Source organism: Podarcis vaucheri (genome assembly GCF_965113315.1).
Source record: "Podarcis vaucheri genome assembly, chromosome: 4".
Lineage (NCBI taxonomy): Eukaryota > Metazoa > Chordata > Lepidosauria > Squamata > Lacertidae > Podarcis > Podarcis vaucheri.
This window is the reverse complement of record NC_138762.1, coordinates 51,405,867-51,426,367: the sequence shown is the minus strand read 5'-3', so window position 1 is coordinate 51,426,367 and position 20,501 is coordinate 51,405,867. Positions and strand designations below refer to the sequence as shown.

The window sequence follows — 20,501 nt, the reverse complement described above, 5'->3', positions numbered from 1 at the left end:
GAAACCGTGTTGCTGTTCCTTTTGTTCTCTCATGTGTTTCCAACCAGAAGCATTTGTGCCCCACTCCCCATGGTCCCCTATCTGAACTATGTGAACAGATTAGAAATCTCCATATGTTCATAGGAAAAGGAAATGATTAATAAAAATTGCTCTCCTCACTGGTATGCTGCAATAGAAAAGGTAATTGAATTTCATTTTATTTATGGAATATTACTTTCCCACAGCTTGGAAAAGTCTTTAGAGAACTTAGGTTTCAGCAGATACCCATTAGTTACGTGAATGGTATGTACCTGTAATGGATATATTGTGTATATTTGGAAGAAGTGGTAAAGAGAGTTTTGTTTACTTTATGTGTATCCGAGAATGAAACTGTTTTCCTGCTATGTATCCCAGTGTACCAGAAGGTAGGCACAGGATATAGCAAAACATAACTCACAGATGGTATGGGCTCATGGTCCGCACACCATGGATTTAAAACACATTTAATATACTGTTACAGGTTTCTGGGTGCCCAATACCCTCTAGATTCCTGGGTGCTGGGGTTTAATCAGTGTGCTGAGAATTAAGGTGAGCTAACAGTGCAAAGGGACGTGGGTGGCACTGTGGTCTAAACCACTGAGCCTAGGGCTTGCCGATCGGAAGATTGGCGGTTCGAATCCCCATGACGGGGTGAGCTCCTGTTGCTAGGTCCCAGCTCCTGCCAACCTAGCAGTTCAAAAGCACGCCAAAGTGCAAGTAGATAAATAGGCACTGCTCCAGTGGGAAGGTCAATGGCGTTTCTGTGCACTGCTCTGGTTTTACCAGAAGTGGCTTAGTCATGCTGGCCACATGACCTGGAAAAACTGTCTGCGGACAAACATCGGCTCCCTCGGCCAGTAAAGTGAGATGAGCGCTGCAACCCCAGAGTCATTCATGACTGGACTTAACGGTCAGGGATCCTTTACCTTTTTTAACAGTGCAAAATGGCAGGCTAAGCTTCTTGTCCAGGATATTGCCTGGGGGAATTAGTTAAGGAGCACAATGATGCTGATGACCGGTCATCAACACATCAAAAGAAGATCCTTGGTCTGGGGAAATGGAGGTTTCCAGGGATAGCAGTGGGTGTGATGACCCACTGGAAAGAAAAGTCTCCCTTTAAAAACCAATGTTTTTGGGGAAGGGGAGGCATGGAACATCTTGGTGGGCTGGCCAACACAGAAGGGAGAAGTGTTGTTTTCTGCAAGTGCTGTAAATGCTGCTGGGAAGCAGAAGGAGGAAATGGGCAGAATGGGTGAAAGAATCAGCAGCAAATATGCATCCAAAGTATCACCTAAACTTGATTTTTCAACAAATATAATTCATTAAAGAGCAAGGAAATTACTTACGAACTGGCAATGTTTGAAATATCTCAATTTTGCTATATTCTCCTTGCCCTTTTCCATTTACAGCAGCAACCTTCATTTCATATGTTGTATTAGGTTCCAGGTTGCTGAGAATAACGGTTGCTAAAAAAGAAGAAGAAAAACTTTGCTTAGAAACACACACATGAAATAGGATATAGCATTTTGTAACATTGCTGCTTCAGTTACTTCAAAAGCATTTCACAAATTTTATACTGAGAAGTTAGACAAATATATTTTTATATTTAAGTGGGAATATTAAGTTCTTCGCCAATAGGCAAATATGTTTTCTGCTTTACACAAGAATGCTGCTATGATAGTGCAATCAGCTTTGGTGTTATTAGTGATCAAATGATAAAAATACATAACAATGAACATGTAACTATCTATGTTCCACGAGATTTGTGATCACAAGTATACTGTAGGATGAGGGAACTCAACACATCTAAGTAAACATAAAAATTCCATGAGCACATGTTCAGACAATCACACCATGTCACTATCTCAATCAGTGTTGTATAGTGAAGGAGAGTGTGGTTGTCCTGGACAACTGCAAGCCTGAATCCAATATAGAAATATATTTTAATCAACAGAATAAAAGTATAAGTTATAATGTTCAATAGATAGTGTCAGGGGATGATTAGCTGCTTGTGCTTAAAATTGTGCCCCTTCAGAGTTTGTGCGGCCCCACAAACCTCTGTGTGTGACAGAGCTCCTCAGACATGTCTGCTCTAGTCACTAGTAGAGTCTGACAGTGGCTGCCTGCGGAAGCGCTTCCAGCAAAGAAGTTCCTTAACGGAAACGCGTCTCCTGGACTCACGACGTGGCAGCTTCCAGCGAAGCATGGGTCTCCCTGCAGTTGCTTCTGACACCTCCCCGCTATTTTCGCTGGATGTGTCTCTCACCCCTTTCTCTCCCCTGCTGTTTCCTGCCTGGGCTGCTGCGTCTCTCTCAGCATTACTGAGATCCTCCTCCAGAGACCCCTCGCTCCCCCTCCTTGTCCCTGCTTTAGCTGCTGACTCTCTCCCAGTCTCTGGGAGCCCTACCAACTCCCTTTCCTCTGATGTCAGTTCCCTGACATCCACCTCCCCTCCAGGGCCCCCTTCTCCCCCGCCCCTACTCTCTCCTCTGGGCGGTGAGGAGCTGAAACCCCGAAAAGAATCCTCTTCATCTTCAGACGTCTCGAACATTTCCCTCCATCGGTCTTCGTTCCGACTCGCTGAATCCTCCTCCACCTCGGAATCAGAGAACCCCTCCAACTCTTCTTCTTCGTCGGTGGTGGCGAAGTATTCCCTCCGGAACCTCGCCACTGGCTGGGGTTTACGAGGGAATCTCTGATGAAAAGTTTCAATCAAAACCTCGTCATCTACATCCTCTGCCCTGACCCAGGTGTTTTCCGACTCCGGCTCCCCTTCCCACATTACCAAATACTCTACTTGCTCTCCCTTCCACCTGGAATCGAGAATCTCCGCTACATGGTAGCTGTGTTCTTTTTCCTCCATAGCTGGTCCCCTATTGACCCTCCCTTCTCTGTCCCCTTTATACGGTGACAGCAACGACCTGTGGAACACTGGGTGCAACTTCATGTGGTTCGGTAACCGGAGTCTGAAAGCCACTGGGTTGACCTGTTGCGTGACTTCAAATGGGCCCAGCCTTTTGGGTCTTAACTTCTTACAACCTCCTTTGAATGGTAACCCTTGGGTGGACAGCCACACCTGGTCCCCCACCCTAATGCTTTCCCCTTCCCTTCTGGTTTTGTCTGCCTGCCTCTTATATTCCTCCTTCGCCCTGTTTAAATTAAGTTGGAGCTGGCGATGGATCGCTTCCATTTCTTCAACGAACTGTTCTGCGGCTGGAACGCTCCAGTTCTCCCCTTCCCCCCCTGGGAAGGCTCGGGGATGACACCCGTGATTAGCCAAAAAAGGGCTCATCCCCGTGGACACGTTCTCTGCATTGTTGTAGGCAAATTCTGCCAACGCCAGCTTCTCCACCCAATCATTCTCTCTGTCATTCACATAACACCTCAAATATTGCTGGAGGACACCATTAGCTCTTTCCGCCTGCCCGTTGGTTTCTGGATGACGGGCAGTAGAGAAATTCACCTCTACATGCAATAAGCTCATGAGCTTCCTCCAGAACCTGGAAGTAAATTGTTTCCCTCGGTCAGAAACCACCCTCAAGGGGGCGCCATGCAGCCTAAACACATTTTCCACAAACAATTTAGCGGTTTCTTCCGCTGTGACCGCATGTGAGCAGGCTATAAAGTGGGCCATCTTGGTTAACAGGTCTACCACAACCATGATGGCTGTTTTCCCTTTGGACCTGGGCAGATCAGTCATGAAATCTATTGCCACTGCCTCCCATGGCCTTTCCGGCGTGGGTAGTGGTTCTAATAAACCTGCCGGTGCCCGCCTCTCCCCCTTGGCTCGTTGGCATTGGTCACACCCTCTCACATATTCCCGCACATCTTCCCTGACCTTGGGCCACCAGAATTCCCTGGTAACCAGCCACATGGTTTTGTGTTGCCCAAAATGCCCTGCTGTGGGGCTATCGTGCAGTTGCTTGAGTACCTTTTCCCTCAATTCCCCTTCAGGTATATATAACGCTCCCTTGTAGTACAACGCCCCGTTTCTCTCCTCAAAACCCCCGGGTTTGTCTCCCTCCCTCCTGAGACCCCTGAGTTTGTCCTGGGCGTATTCATCCTGCACCGTTCCCTCTACCAGTTCCCTTTGCCCCACCAATGCCGCCCCACACACCCAGCGGTCCTCGGGAATGACATGGGTCTCTTCGGGTGCACCCTCTCCCTCCAAATATTCAGGTTTGCGTGAGAGAGCGTCCGCCCTAACGTTCTCCGGGCCTGGTACGTAACAAATCTCAAAGTTAAATTTGGAGAACTCCTGGGCCCATCTCAACTGCCGTTGGTTGAGCACTCGCGCAGTTCTCCAATACTCTAGATTCTTATGGTCCGTGCACACTTGCACCTTCTGTTGTGCACCAATTAGCAGGTGCCTCCATCTCCGGAAGGCCTCATGAATCGCAAGAAGTTCCCGGTCGTACACCGTGTAGTTCCTCTCAGATTTGTTCAGCTTTCGCGAAAAGAAGGCACACGGTCGCCACTCTGACCCCTCCTTCCCCGGCTGCAGAAGAAGCACCGCCCCTATGGCTCTGTCAGAAGCGTCTGTTTCGACCCTCAGCTTTTTTTGTAAATCCACATGTAGAAGTTGTTCATCAGAGGCGAAGGCCCTTTTCAGTTCCTCAAACGCTCGCTCCGCCTCCCCCGTCCAAACAAACTTCTTTTTACTGCTGAGACAGTCCGTGATGGGCGCCGTCAGGTGGGCGAAGTTTCGGATGAACTTACGATAAAAGTTTCCAAACCCTAGGAACCTCTGCACATCCTTCTTGGTCTTGGGTGTTTTCCATTCCAGCACCGCTTGAACCTTGCCGGGGTCCATGGCCAACCCCTTGTCTGACAAGCGGTACCCCAGGAATTCCACCTCCTTGGTATGAAACTGACACTTCTCCAGTTTCACCCACAGTCTGTTGGCTTGCAGCCTGCTCAACACTTCTCTGACGTCTCTCACATGTTGCTCCTCATTCTCCGAATACACCAACACGTCATCTAAGAAGGCCACGCAATTCTTGTAGAGCAAAGGCCCCAGTACGTGGTTCATGAAGGCTTGAAAACACGCGGAGCCTGTTTGTAATCCAAAAGGCATAACGAGGTATTCAAATGCCCCCAAAGGGGTGAACATGGTGGTCTTCCATTCATCCCCTTTCCTTATACGTATCAGGTTGTACGCCCCCCTTAGGTCCAGCTTTGTAAAAATCTTTCCTTTTCGCACCCTGGTCAAAATATCATCAATCCTGGGCATAGGAAAAGCCGCCGGCTCTGTCACTGCATTTAACCGCCGAAAGTCACATACCAGCCTCGGCTTGTCCGTGTTTTTTTTTATCCACAAAAAACACTGGGCTACCCCCCGCTGCCTTGGACTCTCTGATGAAGCCTCTCTTCAGGTTCTTGTCAATGAACGCTCGCAACTCCTGCATTTCCCTGTCTGACATGGCATACAACTTGCCTACAGGAAGCTGTGCTCCAGGGAGTAAATTGATCTGGCAATCAAAGGGCCTATGCGGGGGTAGTTGGTCAGCTTCCTTCTCGCTGAACACGTCGCTGAGATCAGCATACTGTGGTGGCACCTTCCCCTTCCCCATTACTTCAGTCCCTGCCAGGGTGGCTTGGGCCCCTGCTGACCCCTTTTCCCCCCTGCAGTGTTCTAAGCAATATGCTGAACCGAAGGAAACCACTCTTTGATGCCAGCCCACCAGCGGATCATGTAAGGCTAGCCAGCTCATTCCCAAAATAATGGGAGCGCCTCCCAAGGTGGCCACATTAAACGCTATCAGTTCTGTGTGCCTTGCCACCCTCATTATCATTGGGACGGTCTGCAAGCTAACTCCTCCTCCCAACAGTTCCCTGCCATCGATCGTGGTCACCTGCAGGGGGTTGCTTAAAGGGATAGTCTGTATCTGATGTTCAGCCGCAAACTCCTTGCTCATAAAATTGCAGGAGCTGCCTGAGTCCAACAGCGCCTTTATTTTTAGGGGGTGTCCATTTTGCAGCTCTAGCGACACTTCAATCACTAGAGCAGGTCGAGGAGCTTCTGGCACGGGCACTTTCACTGCTCTTTGGCCTGGCTGCAGTGCCCTGACGTTGGCAACCAGGCGTTGGCTTTTACCTGCTCCGTTTCTCCCTGCTCTCCCCCCTCAACTGCTCCCACCATCCCTTGCCATTCCTTCCTCTGGGGGCAGACTCTGGCAAAGTGGCCTGGCTGTTGGCAGAGATAGCATTTCCGGGCTCCCTTTCCCTCCTTCTTCGCCCCCTCACTGGGCTTTGAAACTGCGCGCGCGCGGGCTGTTCCGATTTCCATCGGCTCTGCCGGCGGGAAAGCTGGCTCAGGAATGTCTGGAATGCGTAACTCCTTCCAACGTTCCCCTCTCCCTTCCCGCCTCTCCAAGGCTCTTGCCTCCTGGCGCGCTCCAATGGTCAGCGCAGATTTGGTCAGCTGATCCATAGACACCGCCCTGGGGCTCCTGGACAGCTCGTCTTTCACAGCCGAAGAAAGACCTTCTTCAAATAGCATCTGAATGGGTGCTGCCGATAAATCCCACCCCAATCTGTGAATCAGCATGGTAAATTCAGTCCAGTACTCACGGACAGATCTGCTTCCCTGCTTGCAAGCCATTAGCTGTCTGCGCACCACCCCTTCCTCAATATCGCTGGAAAACATGATATCCATTGCACGAAAGAATTTCATAGTGTCCTTTAGGATATCGTTGTGCGTTGCCATCAGGGGTCGAACCCAGTCCCGCGCCCCCTTCTCAAGATGCCCAATTACGAAAGCAACTCGCGATTCCTCATCAGGGAACTCATCAAACTGCACATTCAGGGCATATTGCATCTCGGTCCTAAAGGCATGGTAATCCTTGGGGTCCCCCCCAAACTTCTGCACCAATCCTGGTACCTTTCTGGGGAACTGAGTGGTTCTCCCCTTTTTGTCAGCATCCTGAGCCCTTCTCTCCTCGAGCCTCGCCGTCTGCAGCGCAAGTTGGACCTCCAGAGCTTGATACCTTTCTTCCAAGCTTGGACCAGCTCCAACCCCTGCCTCTCCGGTTCCGGCTGGGTTGCTCATGATGCTTTCTCCTGCACAGGCAGCGTACAAAGACTGTCAGACTGCTGTCAGGGGATGAATAGCTACTTGTGCTTAAAATTGTGCCCCTTCAGAGTTTGTGCGGCCCCACAAACCTCTGTGTGTGACAGAGCTCCTCAGACATGTCTGCTCTAGTCACTAGTAGAGTCTGACAGTGGCTGCCTGCGGAAGCGCTTCCAGCAAAGAAGTTCCTTAACGGAAACGCGTCTCCTGGACTCACGACGTGGCAGCTTCCGGCGAAGCATGGGTCTCCCTGCAGTTGCTTCTGACACCTCCCCGCTATTTTCGCTGGATGTGTCTCTCACCCCTTTCTCTCCCCTGCTGTTTCCTGCCTGGGCTGCTGCGTCTCTCTCAGCATTACTGAGATCCTCCTCCAGAGACCCCTCGCTCCCCCTCCTTGTCCCTGCTTTAGCTGCTGACTCTCTCCCAGTCTCTGGGAGCCCTACCAACTCCCTTTCCTCTGATGTCAGTTCCCTGACAGATAGCATGGGGGAGGGGGAGATGATGACAATTTTCAGCACAAAACAAGAGTCAGGTAATTTCTACTATATGAGTTGTGACTTTTTACAGAATAATTTTGATATCAAGTGTTTCAGGGAAATAAAATAATGTTATTGTCTGATTGTTGTCAGTTTTTTTAAAAAAACAAAAACACAAAAACACTTCAACTAAATTGTGTATGGATGTGTAGTTCTTCTAGCAAGCAAAAATAATTTTTGAAGCATGCCATCTTTTCTCCCCTTCCCTTTCTTTAAAGACACTATATTAATTTTCATGCAGGAACTGTCTCACTAACCCAATTACCTCAGTTTGCAATGCTCAAATAACAACTCAATTCATAAATTGTGAGTCAAGAATCACATTATAAATGTCACAAAATAGCTGAAATGCCAAGTTGCACTTTCATAATAAACAATTTGTATGCTAAAGGTTAAGACATATATGATAATTAAGTATTGCATTATACTTTCTTTTAAATCAATTTGAAACCTTAGGAGGTTGCAGCAACAAATAATGGGAGCTTCACATTTCCCTATCAAAAAAATGTTTAGTTTCTCTGAAATGAAGCAGCAATGTTTTAAATTGGGATGAAGTGGTCTAAGTGGTGAGTCCTGGGAACAGCTGGCTTTATAGCCAGAGAGCAGACCTTAGAGCAAGTTGTCCCTCCGGTCTGCTCCCCAAGCAGCCAGCATGGCCAGTGAAGCAGGAAGTGATGTCCTCCCCTGGCTATGCAGGGACCAGAAGATCAGACTGCCCCAGCCAATGGCTGCCAGACCACAATTGCTGCTCCTCACCAGGCTGGCAGTAAGAGGTCCTTCTGTATGAAGGTGAAATTCTGATCTGCCCGGAATTTTAGAAGCAAATTTCCTTTAGGATTTTTGGTTGCCTTATCTACCTACCTTTCCGTGTCCCTACAGCTAAGCTCTGTAACTACTGAAGTGCATGCTGAACTATGGCCCTTCTTTATTGAATCTGGTTATGCAAGCCAGTTTTCACATTCAACTTCTACCCCTTTTAAAAGTCTAGTGAAGCAACATTTAAAATCAGAAAAGAAGGATGTGGAAAATAGGGAAGAAGTGGAGAAGGAGGAGAAGAAATCTTTCTACCTTACATTAAGTAATGAGAATAGCCACCTTCCCCATGCAGAAACAGCAAGTGGAAAGATATCCCATGGTTCTACTGCATACCCTACTGCAGTAACACAAAGTTCTGTACCATTCCTTGCCAGATCCACATACCCAATCAAGTTGCAAAATAGTCCCCATAATGTAGGGTTGCCATATTTTAAAGAGCAAAAAGGAGGACACATTTGCCGACTACTTTTAACTATGGATCTTATGAAGACTCTCATTGTAAATATCCCTACTTTATGTAGACTATAGAAGCTGTGAAATATTTCTACGTTCTGTAATTTTCAACAACAAAATAAGAATATTCAGTAATTTGCTTATTTAAATAATTACCCTCTATTTTTGCTGTATTTATTGTAACAATGAACTGCAACTGTTTGGCTGAAGAGAAAAGAGAAAAACAATTCTCCCCAACACTTCAGTTAAAATTGCTACAGTGGTTACAGAAAGAGGCTGCTTCCCTTACTTGTGGCTATTTGTGGCATGATAACAAGGGATCTGTTATGGCCAGGGCAAAATTAATGCAACCTTTATAACAAAGGGGTTAAATTATATCCCAACAATCAGGCTGCCACACTTGCTCATATACCGGTAATCAAGAAAAACAAACAAAAACGACCTCCCACACAGCAGACACACTCACACTAACCATGAACTGAAAAAGGGACAATGAACTTAAAAGAGGGAGCCCCAGACAAACTGTACTTCACAGTGAAAACAATAATAATAATAATAATAATAGTAATAGTAATAGTAATAGTAATAATAATAGTAATAATAATGCCCCTCCCATTTATACAATAATTCATAAGATATTAAAAGCTTCCATAAACAGGGCTGCCTTCAGGTGTCTTCTAAAAGTCAGATAGTTGTTTATTTCTTTGACATCTGATGGGTGGGTGTTCCAAAGGGCAGGCGCCACTACCGAGAAGGCCCTCTGCCTGGTTCCCTGTAACTTTGCTTCTGCAGTGAGGGAACTGCCAGAAGGCCCTTGGAGCTGGACCTCAGTGTCTGGGCAGAACAATGGGAGTGGAGATGCTCCTTCAGGTATACAGGACAGAGGCCATTTAGGGTTTTAAAGGTTGGCACCAATTGTGCTTGCAAACGTACTGGGAGCCAATGTAGGTCTTTCAAGACTGGTGTTATGAGGTCTCGGCGGCCACTACCTGTCACCAGTCTAGCTGCTGCATTCTAGATTAGTTGTAGTTTCCGGGTCACCTTCAAAGGTAGTCCCATATTGAGTGCATTGTGGTAGTGCAAGCGGGAGATAACTAGAGCATGCACCACTCTGACGAGACAGTCCCGCAGGAAGGTAGGGCCTCAGCCTGTGTACCAGATAGGGCTCGCTCATCCTCACACTCATGCCCAGTTAGAAAAACTAATATTCACACCCACTTATCCCAAACACCTGCACACTGCTGGTAACAGCAAACAAGATTAAGTTGAAACCCAGGGCTGCCACTTGCAGCATACCAACACTGAATCATCCATGAGCAGTCACATACCCTTGAGCTCACCCCAGGAAGCCCTGCAGGATTCCTTAATAGCAACACTTGGTCCCCTTTAAAGGGGAAACACACCCCCCCAAGGAAAGTGTGCCTGCAGGAAGCCAAGCAGAATGTCTAACAGCAAAACTCCCTCTTCCCCAGCAGTGCCACATGTGCACACACACAAACACACTGGAGTCTCCCTCTCACAGGCAGGCAAGCAAGGATTATGGAAAAGACCCTTGAGCCTTGAGCCAAACACACACACACACACACACACACACACACAGGCAGGGTAAAGAGGACCAGTACTCTTCTAACACGTTCACTCACCACTACGGACTTCAACTCCCAAACTTTCCCCACTCCTGACGTTTTGCCTGATTTTAAAAACCTGCCCAGACAGACACTTTAAGCTAGAAAAAGAGGGCAGGTCTGGGAAAGACAGACAGATGGCAACCCTACCATAATGGACACACATCCCAGAGTTTGATTGTAATATACACAAGATACAATAGCAGAGCTATTTTGCTAGAGGAATATGAAAACCAAAATAAGTAAATAAAATGGGTTCAATTTGGCATTTGCTCCTCCCCACTATAATATCTTCTGAGCAGAGTTCTTAGGCAGGAGCGTACCTATGGGTTGATTAAGCTGAAGAAGAGAAGAAGAGTTTGGATTTGATATCCCGCCTTTCACTCCCTTTAAGGAGTCTCAAAGCGGCTAACATTCTCCTTTCCCTTCCTGCCCCACAACAAACACTCTGTGAGGTGAGTGGGGCTGAGAGACTTCAGAGAAGTGTGACTAGCCCAAGGTCACCCAGCAGCTGCAAGTGGAGGAGCAGGGAATCGAACCTGGTTCACCAGATTACGAGTCCACCGCTCTTAACCACTGCCTGCACCCTTGGTGCTGGTATAAAATCATACGTCTCCACCCTTGTTAGGAGTGGCTAGGACCCCATCTGGATTCACCCTGGGTTGCTGCTCTGCTGCTCAAGCAATGGGGGGGGGGATACAGCTGCTAGCCATGGGCACACCTTTGCCAGGTACACCTCTGTTTTCAGGGATACTTCTGCTGGCCAAATGTGACTGTGGCCAACTCCCCCTCTCCTATATCTATCTGCCAGTACTACTTCCAATACTATTCCAGAGGGTCTTCCAGAATAGTCTGGCCCTCCACTGAGTTGGTAGCCTTTCAAAGACAAAATAAGTCTTGGAGTCCACAGAATATAAAGGCTGGATCCAACCCACTCAAACCTCGAAGGCCATGGAATGAGGTGGCAGGATCCTTACTGAAACATTAAATTGTTCATTTTTGTTATATCTGCACATTTTCTCCCCATTGTTCAGTGGCATTTCTTCAGCCCAATTAAATGCACCAACCAATACTTTACACATTTAGTTCTGTAAGAGCCAGAAAATAGAACAAAACATTGTTCATTCTGAAGCTACTAAACACTATGTATGATGGACTTTGTATGAATGGGTTTTAATTAGTATGTTCTACGCCCTGTGTTATTTTATTCAGCAGCTTTGTTTGGTCCAGTAAAAGAAAAGAAAAGAAAGAATGTTATCATATGAAGGACCAGTTCCAAAACAGTCTGTGAAGTACTGCAGTTATAATTAAATGCATGCTATATAAATAGATGTGTAACAAGTAGAAAGCTTAAAATTTTACATCTGTTTTCAGAAGTTCAGCCTCTGGGTAGAGAAGTGAGATTATTCATTACAATGAACGTTAATGCTGCCATCACATAACCATTAGAAATCACATTGTTAATTTCTTCATTTTACTAGTTCTTTTAGGATATGTGTATCATTTCTGACACCACGAATTCTCGGTCTTTCAGATTCCATTTAAAGTTCCTATGTTGTAATAAAATAAAGTCAAAACGTAGCACCACACAAATACAGCATATTATGAGAAAATAGTATGTCTGAGGGACACACTAAACTGAGATACAGTGGTACCTCGGGTTAAGTACTTAATTCATTCCGGAGGTCCGTTCTTAACCCGAAACTGTTCTTAACCTGAAGCACCACTTTAGCTGATGGGGCTTCTTGCTGCCGCCGAGCCAGCAGAGCACGATTTCTGTTCTCATCCTGAAGCAAAGTTCTTAACTTGAAGCACTATTTCTGGGTTAGTGGAGTCTGCAACCTGAAGCGTATGTAACCTGAAACGTACGTAACTTGAGGTACCACTGTATTGATAAAACACACACATTGTGGCTTGGGTAATAAACAACTTATTATGCTGAACAACCTCAAATGCTATTTGAGTGAACTGTCTCCAAACTACTTGAATATATGGTGTGAGCCTATAGCCTGATTTAATCAAGAAACTGGGAGTGTAAAATTCTACGCAAGTATCCACTATGCATGTAGAGTTACCTTTGTTTTTAGTATTAAAAATGTTTTCAATAACAAAAAGAAATTTGAAATGGGTGTAACAGATATGCCACAGTTATCAAATAATGCATACTCTACAATTACAAATATTTGTGCAGTGTCATACTTCTAATATTGCCCATTTTTTATCCAGCAATTATAAAAGTTTATAATTATGTTAATAAATGGCTTTCCCCAGTCATTTTTTTCTTTGCAGGTATAGATATTAATTTCCCATGCTTTGCTTAAATAATTTTCATGGCTACTAATAAAAACATTACAGGCATTATAATTCTTCCAATGTCTTTAGCTATCTCAAAACACAGACAGGCTAATACAGGGAGATATAGTCCTTCAGACTGTCTGGACCTTGCCTAAATATGTATAGCCACTATATATTAAACATACAAACATACCCAAAACTACCACCAATTTTATTAATAATCTAATCATGTAATCCTGCACCCATTTACTCAGTAACAAACCCCATTAAACTCCCACATGTAGAATTATGCTGCTAGAGTACTTAATATAAAAACAAACAAACGCCATAGGAAAGCTGGGCCAATATTTCTCTTGGCTCATGAATTTTAAAGTGTGCTTGATATATTTCTTTATATAAAATTCCATAAAATGTATATCCACTTGGAGAGGACATTTGTATTTGTGTTCACTTGACTTTCCCTCTGTCATTTTTTGGTCCAGGTAATGCAACTTCAGGTATGCAAGAGTTAAGTGTGGCACCCCCGCCCCCCAAAAAAATCACATATACTCTTATGGGGTGTGAATTGGCAATGACTAACCAGAAAATATATATTGGGGTCATAGCTGTCAACTTACAGATTTGAAAATAAGGGACCAGCAGCCTCGAAAATAAGGGATCAGCAGCCAAAATAAGGTATTTTAGTCAACCAGCTGAAATACGAAGATAAAAGAGACCAGATAATTTTGGAGAGCAGCGCTGGTTTTTAGCCCTTCGTTTGCAGAGGTTGCTGCTCAAGACACCAGCTGATGAAACACTGCAACTACAAGCAGCAAGCACTTTTTGCGCAAAACCAAGTCCAAGCTACAAAGATGCTGCTGCAGTTCTGTATCTTTTCTCTCATGTTCCATCTGCAGCTCTCAGTTCCATCAGGCAGGGCGGGAGGAAGGGGGGGGAATAGCACCCAACGTAAACCCACAGATCAGACCATCTATGATAGTCTACCACTACAAATCTATGGGAGAAGTGCTTGCGGTCCTTCCTTCGCTTTCCCCCTCTATGGTTAGCCCTTCGAACACCTGCCCGCGCCCCCGCCTCCTCCTCCTTTCTCTGAACTGCTTTCTCTATGGTTGCCCTCACTCTCCTCTCATGGCTCCTCTGCAATTCATAGGCCGCACCAGGTTGTCCATCTCATCCAGGTCCTTCGGCGGCGCAGCCGCAGTACGGACTAGAGGGAGCAGCAGCAGAGGGGAGGCCCCAGGCAGAGACGCTCAGTTCAGCGGCCGCGAGGAGGATGGCGGCGGAAGGGCCCGAGGCTCCCGCCAGTCCCGGCGGGGAGGGGCTCCTGGGGACCAAGGCTGGTGAGAGGAGGCTGGAGGGGGGCGGGCCGGGCAGCCAAGCAACACAGTTGGAGCCTCCCTCCTCCCTGGCCGGCAGGGAAGGAGGGAGAGGAGCTGCTTCCTTTGAAACCCAGAAAATTTAAGGGACATCATCAATAAAGGACAGCAGTGGGACATGGCGCTGGGATAAGGGAGTTTCCTGCCACATAAGGGATGGTTGCCAGCTATGATTGGGGTCATAATGAAACTGTCATCCTAGTGTGTTGTAGTTGTGAAAGGAAAATTCTGCTAGGAAAGAAATTGAAAATAGTGTGGCTATATGTTGAATAATGTGTTTTAGTCACCATACCTTAGGATTTTGTACATCTGAAAATGCTTGAGAACAGTCAACCTAATAGTCAAGGGGCTGGAATAACTCTGCTATGAAGAACATCTTGCTTGACGACAGCATAGTAAATCTTAGTGGTTTAATTTTGAAACTTTATTACACACTAAAATTACCACAACTATTTAAAGATGACTATATGTGTTCATTATCTAAAACATGTTAGTTCCCCATTAGAGAATGTGCTCTCCCATGTAATACCATCGACAGAAATGAGCATTTAACAAGTATTTTCTTTTTATATTCATATTATGAATTATCCCCATTTTTCCCGTTGCAGACTCACTCTGAACTCCATGGGAAAGAACGACTTTCCATGTTTCTGAAGAGACTTCTTTGACATCCACTTGATAATGATGGATTGGGACGCCCCCATGTGAATCTGGTTTATTGAAAGAGACTTTTGCAACCGTCTGTGAGATCTCTATAATTTTTACTCCATGTGGACTGGATGGCACATCTAGGGAAGTGTAAGAGATAAGTAACTAGAAATTATATTCCTTATCAATAAAAACATAATACTGTGTTCAGCATCTTGAGAAGAACATATTATAAAATGTGTACTGATGTGTCTTAAAATGTCAAAACCACATTGCAGAATCATTAAATGATATTCTGTAGCTAATGTAACAGCAATAAAAGAGTTACATGGTTTCATCTTGTTTATGGTAGCATGTTAAGTTTGTGCTCACGTGACTTTACCTCTGTCATTTTCCTGTCCATGTAATGCAATATAATAAAATAATAATAATAATAATAATAATAATAATAATAATAATAATAATAATAATAATATATTATTATTTATACCCTGCTCATCTGGCTAGGTTTCCCCAGCCACTCTGGGCGGCTTCCAACCAAATATTAAAAACAATACTGCATCAGACATTAAAAACTTCCCTAAAGAAGGCCGCCTTTTGTTGTCTTTTAAAAGTAAAATAGTTGTTTTTTGCCTTGATATCTGCTGGGAGGGTTTTCCACAGGGCAGGCGCCACTACCGAGAAGGCCCTCCGCCTGGTTCCCTGTAACCTCACTTCTTGCAGTGAGGGAACCACCAGAAGGCCCTCAGCACTGGACCTCAGTGTCCGGGCTGGATGATGGGGGTGGAGACGCTCCTTCGGGTATACAGGACCAAGGCCGTTTAGGGCTTTAAAGGTCAGCACCAACACACTGAATTGTGCTCGGAAATGTACTGGGAGCACAATTCCCCATCTAATTCCATGCCAACTCTAACCATCCTAGATATGGATGGATGGCGAATTCATTTAAAATGGATCTGTACATGGTTGGTGGTTCCAACCTGACGAAGCTCTGCACACATCAGACTTCTCTTGCATCAAGTGCCAGCTTATATCTGAGCCAACGATGCCTTGTCAGTTTTGTTTTGTTTTTAAAGAAAAGGTTAATTGCAAAGGTTATATGCAAATCTGAATGAAAAAGGTATATTATATATATGCCACATATAGAAGAGTCAAATATTAGGGTGCAGTAAAGTTCACCACCTCATGTGACCAGATGCTACAGATGATTGCAATAGGTTATTCTTAATCTGCATTGTTAAAGAAACAAGTAATTCATCTCCTGACTCAGTTTTACTTGGTGTTAATTAACCTTTAGAGTCCTAAACAGCCTGGGACAAAGCCACTGTAATGACTTGCTTTGCCCACATGAAACAACCCAAGCTTCAAGATCAGAATCAGACGCCCTGCTGTCTGGACCATTATCGGCTAAGACCTGATTGAAGTGTGCCTGGGAAAGGACTTCTTCTCTTCTGTATTTAGATGGCTTATAAAAACATTTTTATTGCAAGATGAGCTTGATGACCAACAGAGCAATCCAAAGCCCTGCTGGGCTCATGCTACCAGGACAGGGGTGGCGGCTTATCTTTCTCCTCCTTTTTGCATTCTCTTTATTCTCCTTCTTTTTCTTCTTCCTTCTGTAGTTCTCCACCCCGTGGATTTTCTTCCCATTGGGAGCGCAAAATAATTAAGCCAGCTTGGGGAGGGAGGAGGAACGTTGGATAAACAGGATTCAAAACATTCTTCAACACACACCCTGTTGTGTTTTCTCAGCCATTAGGTAACTGATGATGGAGAAGTAACAGCAGTTGGTTCTTTCCTTAGCACAGACACTGGAAGGACACTGAACTGCCTTTCCAGGGAGCATAAAAGTGACCAGAGTCTATGTCGTTTATTTGTTTGATGCTGGTTTTTAATGTTGCTATTCAATTGTACTGGATAGGAATAATCTACCAAATACATATTTTCCCCTGCAACTTTTTTTCAGCATTCTGGTTCATTAAATCATAAACCTTAACAATATACATCAGGAAAGTGAAATAAGGTTGCTGGTTTTTTTCTTCACTGGCCTTTATAGTGGCCTTAACAAAATGGGGGTTTTCAAATACAGGGCTTAATATATTTTCAAAGAATTGCTGTAGTACAGAATAAATGTTAAACAAATCACATGCCATGGATGAAAGATGCTAATGTATTCTTAAAACTGCCATCCTTCCCCTTAACACAAAACTGTTATATTAACAGGTATAAATATACATTTCTAGGGGGTGCAGTGCTTGTGAAATATTTGCTTGGCAAACAGTTTTTCTTTCCTTTGAGTAAATTTATTGAGCTGCATAACCCATTATTTCTTCAGACAAAAATGTTCTGCAGCAAAAATCCCCCAACTCTTTGTCTTGTAAACTTCTCTTTTAAAGAATGTATTAAGGGCTGTTCTCATAAAACTTATAAAAGAAATGTTAATTGCTTATGAAGGAGGCACAGTGACATTTAGCCAGCATAATCAACCTTTAAGAATTGCAGAACAATTAGAGCAAATGAAGTCAGAGAGAAAGCTACGTACATAATCACCACCTTGCAACTATCTGGCTTTGTAATGAGATTTGTGTCTTTGATCCACATTCTTCACTGGTGTAAATTACTATCATTCCAGTCATGCCTAGTCTGCACCAAAAGACACCTAGATTTATGTGCTGTGGTGTAAAATGTGGCTTATTAGTCACAGTATGTCAAAAGCGGGCTAGAATATTTCTTTATAGGCATGTAAACCCACTGCAATAGTGGGTTGTGCATCTCACTCACCCTGCACCATTTGCCCTGAATTACTGATGGTGATTAAGGGCCCTCACTGATACAGTTTGAGAATTTCTGGTCTAACCATGTGCAACCATTATTGTACTATGTATATAAAACTTTACTGTGAAATGCTGAGCTTGGGTTAGCAGGCTCTGATGCAGGAGGAGGAGGAGGAGAAACAGAGGGAGCCTGAATGCTGGGAACCTGTCAGAAGAAAAGGGAATCTTGCCTTTCCACCCCAACGTCTGTTGCTTGGAAACAGGGAACAGGGATGTCACCTAGAACCAGATGCCATGTCTGGAGACTGGAGCTGACCCACCCACCCTGTCGTAGCACACACTTGCAATCTGAACATTCCTGTGAGACGAGTGAACATGTCATACCTCATCTTGGTGGGCAGAGAGTAGAAACTTCTTGAGACATTTCCGTTACTTCCACCTAGTTCTCAGCTTTTTGCCTTGCACTTGAACTCCTGAACTCTTGTGTCTGCTGCTGAGCCTTTACCACAATTTGCCTGAATAAATATATCTTTCTTGCTTACAAGTAAGAGCCCTTATTTGCATATTTTGGGGTGGGAGCCTGGACAGTAGCAGTTATTGACATATTGATGTTTTTGAGGGTGGGAACAGAAATTTTAATTATGCCTATTGTTGCTAACCATTTTGCTTTCTCATTGCCAAAAGAGCAGGGCATATATGTAGTAAAATAAACAAATAAGTACTTGAAATAAGTTATAAAGAAGAAGGCCTTCAGTGATATTCCCTCTTTTTCCTCTTCATATCCCACAGAGGCCTGTGAGGCTTGCTCTCTTCTCTCTGTTCAAAAAGCTTAATAATTTCATTTATTCAGGCAAGTGTCTCTAGCTTAATCATTGTATGCTCTCATGAAACACTTCACCAATCAGATTTTAGGGCCAATTATATGATCCAGTGTTGTTATGGTTTAAAAATTATATGTTTCCACTGTTCATAAGCTATATTGAGATTTTCACTTCTACACATTAAGTAGGCTTATACATTCTTAAGTATATTATTTATCCATTTTTCATTAAAGTATTGCTTCTCATGAGCTACCCTGAAGCAGTTTACAATATGTAATATATACACAAAAAATAGTTTAAACAAATGCATATATAAACTTTTTTTAAAAAATCCCACAAATTTATGCATGCACACACACTTTCAAACAACAGCGCACATAGCCTAAATTAAAGTCAGTACAAGCTGGGATAAGTATCTCCATTCAGTAAGTTTGTTGAAATAATATATATGAAAAACCAAATATTTTTACTTACCAGCTAAAGCTAATATATATTCTTGATATCGTGTTCCTATTCTATTGGTGGCTGTGCAGTTGTACCGTCCAAAATCATTGTCAGATGTAGGAGCAAACTTTAGGGTCACAACAGGGGAGGGGGGGAAATAGATAAATACAAATGTGTATCAGTCTGCATGTAAAAACAAAACAATATAATATTTAAGCAATTTATTATTATCTAGTTTTTATTCCCCCCAAGAAAATAATAAAAATAATAATAATTGTGAATCTAGTTACATATCCATCTAGCAACTGGAAATGGTTAAGCATAAATATCTACTGCCATTGGATGGTCATCTGTTATGGATGTTTAGTTGATATTCCTGCACTGCAGGGAGTTGTACTAGATGTCCCATGGGCTCCCTTTAAACTCTACAATACTAAGATTCTGTGATTAACATCAATACTGTACAAGGTTTGAGAAGGAGCCTCCATTCTGGGGGCTTGATCCTGCCAACAGCAAGCACAGAATCTAGCTGTAAACGATGTCACATAGCTTACTTGCTAAAATCTGATCTATTCCATCTCCCTTCACCTACTTGTCATGTACACAGGGCAACTACAAGGAATAGGAGGCCCAGTTGTCCTTCTGTCCACTGTCCAAGTTACTTTTGATTTGAGGTAGCCAATGTTGTGCCCTATGGATGCTGTTGGACTGCAATTCCTATCATCCCTCACCACGGACCATGCTGGTTGGGGCTGATGGGAGTTGGAGGGTACCATGCTGGGCAATAATGTTGGAAAGAAACACTGCTCTAGAGCATAATTTCACCAAGTGTGGGGCTCAGCTGCATAAACCTTGCTGGTATGCACAAGACAGGTGAGGAAGGAGGGCTGTAATGAATCTTGTCTGAGTCCTCTGCGACAATAACACTGGAACTGCACTTGGAGAGGCTCAATCCTATGCCTGTTTATTCTGAAGTCCTTTTGAGTTCATTGGTGCTTACTTGGGAAAAGTGTATATAGGATTGCTTACACACACACACACACACACACACACACACACAACACTAGGAAAAAATTGACAAATTCAAGTATAGAATAACAAACCATATCAAATTATTATTATTATTATTTTTAATAAAAGAAAGATGCCAAATCCCGCAGGGCCCTGATCTCTTGTGGGAGATTGTTCCAACAGGCCAGGGCCACAGCTGAAAAGGGAATGTAAAAGGGAAGGGTGAAGAATACCTCATCAGAAAATAATCTTAGTCACAATTGTAGAAGCAAAGATATTATGATTTTTTTTAAACAGTATTTAAGTTACTAACACAGGTTCAAGGTCTTACCTCTAGTATCAGTTTGCTTCCAGCACTGTGTGTCTTTAGATGAGTTGAGTTTCTTACAGGTAAAAGTAGTTTTCCTTGTCTCCATTGAATAGATGCTGATGGATTAGATAGAACATCGCAACTTATATTGATGGGATTTCCTTCCCAGGAATAATATGTCGTCTGATTTGAAACAAAGACTGGAGCATCTGCAAAAAAAGAGAGGACATATTGTAAAAGTTTGTTCTTGCTTTCTTTTCAGTCAACCCAACGCTATACAAGATCCTATAGAGATTTCAATG

The 20,501-nt window shown here is 44.1% G+C and overlaps 1 protein-coding gene across 3 annotated transcripts in view; it reads right to left on the bottom strand.

Annotated features, from left to right (window-relative positions):
• The window catches only part of NCAM2 (neural cell adhesion molecule 2), a 204,613-nt gene that overhangs the window by 44,615 nt on the left and 139,497 nt on the right, over nucleotides 1-20,501 (bottom strand). For all 3 annotated transcript variants that reach the window (XR_014219210.1, XR_014219211.1, XM_082220742.1), the window contains exons 10-13: nucleotides 20,221-20,408; nucleotides 18,909-19,005; nucleotides 14,806-14,979; nucleotides 1,365-1,484 (exon numbers count right to left, since the gene is read on the bottom strand). Coding sequence is in view for 1 of the 3 variants with exons in the window: in XM_082220742.1 (XP_082076868.1) it covers nucleotides 1,365-1,484; nucleotides 14,806-14,979; nucleotides 18,909-19,005; nucleotides 20,221-20,408 (579 nt within the window). In the remaining 2 variants the exon portion in view is untranslated. The remainder of the gene's footprint in view (nucleotides 1-1,364; nucleotides 1,485-14,805; nucleotides 14,980-18,908; nucleotides 19,006-20,220; nucleotides 20,409-20,501) is intronic.